The sequence below is a fragment of the Echiichthys vipera genome (genome assembly GCF_963691815.1).
Source record: "Echiichthys vipera genome assembly, chromosome: 6".
In the NCBI taxonomy this organism is placed as follows: domain Eukaryota; kingdom Metazoa; phylum Chordata; class Actinopteri; order Perciformes; family Trachinidae; genus Echiichthys; species Echiichthys vipera.
This window is the reverse complement of record NC_139831.1, coordinates 10,753,749-10,761,150: the sequence shown is the minus strand read 5'-3', so window position 1 is coordinate 10,761,150 and position 7,402 is coordinate 10,753,749. Positions and strand designations below refer to the sequence as shown.

General features: G+C 38.2%; 1 protein-coding gene across 2 annotated transcripts in view; it reads right to left on the bottom strand.

Annotated features, from left to right (window-relative positions):
- Nucleotides 1-5,219: 5,219 nt before the first annotated feature.
- Nucleotides 5,220-7,402, bottom strand: part of glra4a (glycine receptor, alpha 4a) — a 46,108-nt gene continuing 43,925 nt past the window's right edge. For both annotated transcript variants that reach the window (XM_083915652.1, XM_083915653.1), the window contains one exon: nucleotides 5,220-6,171. In XM_083915652.1, the coding sequence (XP_083771778.1) occupies nucleotides 5,866-6,171 (306 nt within the window). In that variant the 3' untranslated portion in view covers nucleotides 5,220-5,865. The remainder of the gene's footprint in view (nucleotides 6,172-7,402) is intronic.

Sequence of the window (7,402 nt, the reverse complement as noted above, 5' to 3'; positions counted from 1 at the left end):
AACTAGACTGTCTTGGGATCCGACACGTGTTTCTGGTTGTTTGTTGGAGTTGGTATATCTCGATCATTAGATGCAGCCCCGCATTTGCAAAACCAACGGTGCAGGGGTGCACAGTGCGTGACCATTGACGAGTCAGGAGTGAAAACAGGTTGCCCAGACACGTACTGGGTGGGACATTTTACCATGTAGAAAAACTTGTCAGTCCTCTCTGGTGGACCAAGTAAATAATTCCTTACTTTTCACCACTGCTTTTTATACATCATGTCAGGGACACTTCTGTATGATCTGTGGATGTCTTAAAGGCATGTAGCAGGTGTTTAATTTGTTACTGTACCGATAAATGAATATTTTCTACCTTGTACAGACTACTTTACAACCACTTTGTTGCTCTAAAAGGAGCGCTAAAAAATTTTCTGGCATCTTTTATGAAGAATTGCTGTCAAACCTAATTCAATCTTCGAGCTTCAGCTCTCCCCAAGAAATTCTGAACGTCTCAAAATGTGGGACTTTTGAAAAGAGGTTTGACATAATTCCCACTGGTGCCTATTCTCTCTATGGAAGGATTGGGTTGGGACTAATTCCTTGTTTCTCCTGTTTGCACACAAAGGAAATGTAGTGTGCATATATGTCTATAACCATTATCCACGTAAACCCCCGAGCTGCTGTCTTCCCAGCTGCAGGGCTTCTCTCTGATGTTGGAATTACAGAAATGTAGAAGCGCAGCAAGGGATTAGTGGAAATGAATCCTCATAGGATTTTATGTGTAAGTGTACACAAGGATGAGTTCTACAGCACTGCTTGAAATCTAGGTTTTCCCTGCTGTCTCCTCGAAAGCATGTCGTTTGAAGGTGCCTGTTTTCTGATGTCCTTATTCAAATTAGACAAAATATGGAGAAGCTCTAATCTCTAGATCTGATTCAATATGGAAAAAGGTTATAAATTGAACAGCCTGAGTGCCCATCTGACCTTTGATGAATGATCACACTGGTGCATCAACCTTCTTGACTCATGCATTAAGTGGACAGAGGGAGTGACATGTCAACCCTTTTCAGCATCATGTCTGCTTACATTTGTCCTTTAATTGGCTGTTAGAGATGTGTTGTTTGTGTAAAAACGACATTAGTGCTCGAATTTGGGGAATACATCTGGTGTGATGCTTTAAACTGCTGCTGTAGATACAGAGGAAATGTTAGTTGATGGCTTTTGCACTTCCTACCCCCCTTGGGAGTGGTAGCCCAAACAGACGAGACAAAGGACACAGGGATTGGCTGTTTTTCTCCATTTAAGAATATTTGTAACAAAATTTTACTGCAAGTATTGTATTGCATTGTACGTATATTATATTAGTCCAGAAGGGTCTGTTTGGCTGTGAGAGTGTGACTTTCATTATCTCTCTTCATGCTCTCTCATTAGGTTGTAAAAAATCCAGTGACAGTCACATTTTGTATCTGCTTAAGCAAGATATTAGTTTATCAAGCGTTACTGTATAAATCAGATACAGGACCTGCTTTGTCAGTTTTTACGTTGTAGGATTGTGCCATCCAGTTTGTAAGCAAGGTATACAATACATTGAGGTAATCCAAAACATTTATACATAACATATATATATATATATATATATATATATATAGTCGTTTTCTGTTCACCTCTTTCCTGCAAATTTGAAATTCCTGTGCAGATTGCGTTTTCCAAAATCGGAGAAGTGCCATTACCTTGTATTAAACGATGTACAAAAGTTCAAACTCCAGCATCACTCTCATACACTGTTTACAGTTTGTCATTGCTTTGGGGCTGAGTGGCAAACAGTTTCAATGAACATGAGTGTCATGTATATCGTAACCTGCAACTGTATGTTCAAATGCAAATGTTAGTTCCTTCCTTTTCCATTTCCAAGCAGAATTACATACAGTAAGTAACGGATGTAGGGTGTTAATTTTTGGCTGCCTTACAGACAACACTGTCAAGCTGCCAACGATTTCTGGGTGAAATCTTCTCTCTGGAATTGATGTGCTGCATGTGCAAATAGACTTTGATTTATTTAGATACTGACCTGAAACCCCCGTACTGAACACTTTGTTAAGAATATTGTATGTTTACAGTAATGAACGTCATTATGTTTGTGTTGTCTTGAAGTTATAGAAAGGTCTCTGTGTAATTTTGCATTTATATCTGAGTGTGTATCCTAGCATTATAGAATCTGATCATTAACTACTGGATATACAGGACGTTTGCATTAAACCTTTACACCACCCACACACAAAATATGTATTTACAAGCAAGCATATCTGTTACCACATGCTGGGTGACATCCACAAGGTTTGCATCCATAATGCTGTGTGGAGCAAGCAGTTTCCTCTGTTTCCACTCATATTTAAAGGTGACATGTGTAGCGTTGTCTCATTAATACATCACTTTCAAAAGAAACCAGTATTTTCCCCTCAGCTGTTCTTTCTTCATCCAGCAGTCATCTACTAGGATACACAATTATGGAGATATTTATGATGTCTGGTACTACAGATTTTATTTTACACTATAACATTATTATTATTTAGAGGTCCAGCTATTGTTAATAGTTCTGGATAGTCATGAAATTTGATACGAAAGTTCAACAACAAAAAATACAACAATGCAGTTTCTACAATAATACGCTTCTGACTTTATTTTATAGTAAAGGACTATAATATTAAAGTCAGAAGCGTATTGTAAATTGGAAATTGTTTTCCTTTATAAACTGATAAGAGAGAAAAAATAATCTTAGAAACAACCGAGGAGAAAAACACTACCACTGGAAAAATAACAGCTCATACAATGTAGTGTTAATTGCTGTTGTAAAATTTCATTGAGTGTGAAAATCCTACACATAGGAGTATTATTTTTGTGTCTACGTATGTGTTTCTGTTTTTATGTGCATGAAAAGGTAAGAAGCTGGTTGCTCTAAGGGACAGTAGTATTGATTGCAGGTCTAAGGCTGCTCTCTCAAAGCTCACACATCAGTTTTAGCTCTGGCACCATTGACATTCAGCTGAAATGAGGAGGGGGAAAGCATGTTGATTACCCCTGAGGGAGAATGCAAGGACATGCCTGGGACACGATGACCGGAAGCTACATTAAATGTGCATTATTTTCTCTCCTGCTCGTTTTTTGTTCGTTTACACACAATCTGACTATTTAAAATACATCCATTCATCAACATAAAACATTCCTTAGAGGAAGTCCTCAAATAGGCATCTACATACAACAGTGTCAGATGTTTAAATACTGCAGAAAAATGAACATTTAATGTCCTCATTTGGGTCCTTTCTTTCTAGATCAGACCCTTGTGACAGGAGAAAGGTTGAGGAGTTGTATTTGTTTAAGTCATCACACACTTGGGATTTTCTGCGTAATGAAAGTTGGCGCGTGAATACACTCAGCCGCGTGAAGATCCTACGATATTTGAATCCATCAGTCTTCCTGTGTCCTTGAAATAATACACAGGGAGGGCGACATGTTGTTCTCTGGGAGAGGTGATCAAGCGTTATGTGGGTCTATTTTTTGCATGTCAGTCAGGGTTTGTGGATTTAGAAAAGCTTCTTATATTGCCACAAATGTGCCATTTTTTTTGTCAGTATTATAAACAATTCCATCCCTGAGTTACAGTGAATGGAGACCAGCTGCTAAGGCATTGTTACTTCAAATGATACTGCATGAATGTAAAAAATAAGGCCGTATCTTAAAATGTAAATTAATAAAATAAATGGTAAAATAACACATGAACAGTGGTTGGGGCTGGAATAATTATCTTTGTAGTGTCAGATATAGTGTTTAGAGCTTTTAATACCACTTAAAAAAGATTTAAGCCCTAAACACTATAGGAAAAAAACATTCACTATAACAATAAAACATTTACTGGTTATATATCGATTAAAAGCCATCTAAAAGTTTTGTGTTGCCAGACTGTGGAAAAAAAAACATTTGGTTGATGCTTATCCTTTCTATTTAGTTATAATATATTGTTTTCAAATGGTACCATTTGTGTTTTCAAGAGTCTGACTTGATGATTTTGAAAGCAGTGCCAGTGACATGCAGTCACCATTGTTTTTTTACATTTGCATACTGATTTCCAGAATAGTTTAGAGTATGTGGTGAGTTAGCAGTAATACCGGCCCCATATAGTCCTTTCTATCCGTAGCTCTAAAAAGAAGATGGCTGCAATCCAAAGTTTTCAATGTTGGAGTTGTTTGTTTTTCAGAACTGGGATTCAATTGATGGGGAAAGTGGTGCGAGTTACAAGCAACAGCCAATATTTTTGACATTTGCATGCCCTCATATTCTGATATTATAAATTTATTCATTCATTCATTCATCTTCAACCGCTTGTCCCTGTCGGGTCGCGGGGAGCTGGAGCCGATCCCAGCTGACATCGGGCGTGAGGCGGGGTACATCCTGGACAGGACGCCAGTCTATCGCAAGGCACATAGAGACAAACAGAATTTAGATAATCATAATTAATTATAAAAAGCTTTCCATATGAAGGACTTTAGTGAATATGTCAAGCCACTCAGTCCTTATTCTGCAGACCACCGGCTTTCTTCCTCTTCCTTGTATTTATGCTCCAAAGATGTATGTACCATCAACCCTGATTGAAGTCTGTGATTCAGAAAGATAATGTGGAACACTGGATATGTTTTAACAAAAATCTATATCAATATAACAATGGAGGGAAGAAAAAGAAGCAAACGCACGCTTGGAACACACACACACCCACCCCCTTTTCATTACCTGGGGAACCGTACAATACAGGGGAGTTGATTAGGACAGGACAGTAGGCCCCAGCTGCCTTTCTGAATTCATTGTCATTAGCAGTGGAACACCAAGCCCTTTTCAAACTCATTAGTTGATAAAACAACCCTCTGATTTCCCATTAAAAAACCCATTCGTCCTCCCTCGCTGGTGATGCTCACTCTCCACTGCAGCCATGCATTTCCACACCTTCAAAGACTCCTGAGACTGGGAAAGAAATGGCAGCTCTTATGTGATTTTTCTCAACATGTTTGTCCAGATTCCTCCTGGATTGATTATGCAAGCGTATGGTTTCACAGCGAACAATTGAGAAGTAAAACAAAGAGAGTTGACTTTCACCTTCAGTTAAAGGTGTTTCCCTTCCCTTTTGGGATTTAGAGCTGATGGGGTATATTAAAGCACATAGAAGGAAATAGAAAAGTAATTGTGTGTTATGCATTTATTCTGTGACTGATTTTTTTTTATGCACTTAAAAAACATTTCTGAGCATGACCCCTGCATCTTTTTTCAAAGTAATCAAACAGATCTTCAGCTTAAAGAGGAACAAATCATTTCTGGTTTCCTGGCAGAATAACGATTTATTTAAATTTCGACAAAAGGAAATACATATTTGTGCTTTGTGCGGTTTAATGAACAGCTTCTTTAATATACACTTTATACACTGTTAATATATATATATATAATTTTTTTTTCTTAATTGAATTATCACCACTTATTGAATATTAATAAATATCAAAGACCCATTCCTCCCCCTGCACCCATTAGATAATCTAAAGGTGTAAAAAAAAACCTATATCTTTTGAATTTTCAAAAACATTCATTCAAAGATAAGTAGTGTCAAAATTCAAGTCAGTATGTCTCATCCAGCCAGGATCAACATTAACTTCTCTTAACCTTGTCTTTCGGCTTAATCACTCTTCCTCTGAGATCCTGAAGACGCACCTGAGCACAAAGTTTGTAGCAATGGTTTTAAGAAGCAGATATGCCTCTTGACACATTTCCTCATTGTAATGTAGATCTGACAGGCAGTTTTGGTTCTGAGAGAAAAAAAACTAACTGTAACAACTGGCAGCAGAGAGCGTTCTACAAACTTGCATGGATGTCCTCATGCCGCAGTACTTTATAGGTGATCCAGTAGAAGATGTTGAATATGAGGAAGCTCAAGGGAAAGACGGCTCTGGATATGGTGTCAATGCGCTTGGCCCGGTCCACAAAACGCTTGTGAACTGCCTCTCCATCGCAAAAGGTAACTGGAGGAGGAGGAGGAGGTGGTGGCGGGGTGAAGACAGTGGCCGCCTCCACAGCGGTACCATCCTTGTTCTGCAGGCAGTGACCCAGTCCATAACCCCGGAAGTAAAAACCACGGCTCTCCCTCACGAGTTCCTCCTCCTGTGGAGTCAAGCAAAGGGAAAACGGATTGACCTCTCGCTGTCAACAAGAATTTGCTGACAGCTTTTTACATTTCCTCTCAGTGGCTTATTCCCAAATGCGTTTGGGATGCAGTAGCACAAAAGGGCAGCATGGTGCATGGGAGTGAGAACATACGCAGAAACAAAGATGAAGATTAAATGCTGTGCTGTAGATGACCTGTCAGGGATTGTGTGTAAAGGGAGTATAAATTGTGCCTCTCGTGTGTTAACATTCAACCTATTCTCATCAACAGGTTCATATATCTTAGAAAAAGTTATGCACAAAAATTCATATGTTAGCATACGCAATATGATGTTCTATTAAACGCTGTGAAGGGGTTCGTCTGATATCTTACAAAATATTTAATGCTGTGCAGCGACGACTGGACTAGGAAACAAAAAGTTATGGTTAGGCATCAAAATGACTTGGTGGTTAGGATTAGAAAAAATGGTTGTGGTTTGGCTTAGTACTTCTGGGACAGACACCGATCCCTTGGGTGTATGTCCTGTATTTTGGGATCCGTACACCAGCCCGACCCACCTCTCTTCGAAAAGTATAGCGGTATGCATTCTGCTGTACAACAAAAAAGATTTTGAATTGGTTTCTCAAGTTGTGACTATATTTTCTGTGAAATATGTTCTTGCTGTTTCAGTACAACACAAAAAAGTTACCACATGTATATGTATGAAATAAAATATAAGCATAAAATAAAGTAAAGTCATACACAATTGATAAGTGATGATGACATTTTAAAAAATGTCAGTGGCAGCTAAGGGAACAGGTTGAAAATATTTTGTCTTGCATCAAGTTATAAGAAGAGTATTTGAGAATTACTTAAATACCTCATAAATATTATATAAAAAATGATATACTATAAATAAAGTGTTAAACGAACAGGGTTTTTCAACCATGTAATGGTTATACATGAGAGACACTAAACTAAAACAGGCACTAGCCTCAGATAAACTTTCTTTAATTAAGCTTTTTGAATTTTCTACAACACAAAGAGGGGAATCAGAGGGCATCATCATTAGGAGGAAGAAAGGAAATTCTAAACGTTAATCAGAAAATTAACCTCCATCTCTCCTTTCCAGCTCTTTTCAAAGTTGCAGAATGGTAGACCTTTCCAAATGCCTATTAATAAAAAGTCATGATCTCAACCTCGCCAAAAAAACCTTACACTTGGCATTCTACTTTGATGAATGGCGGG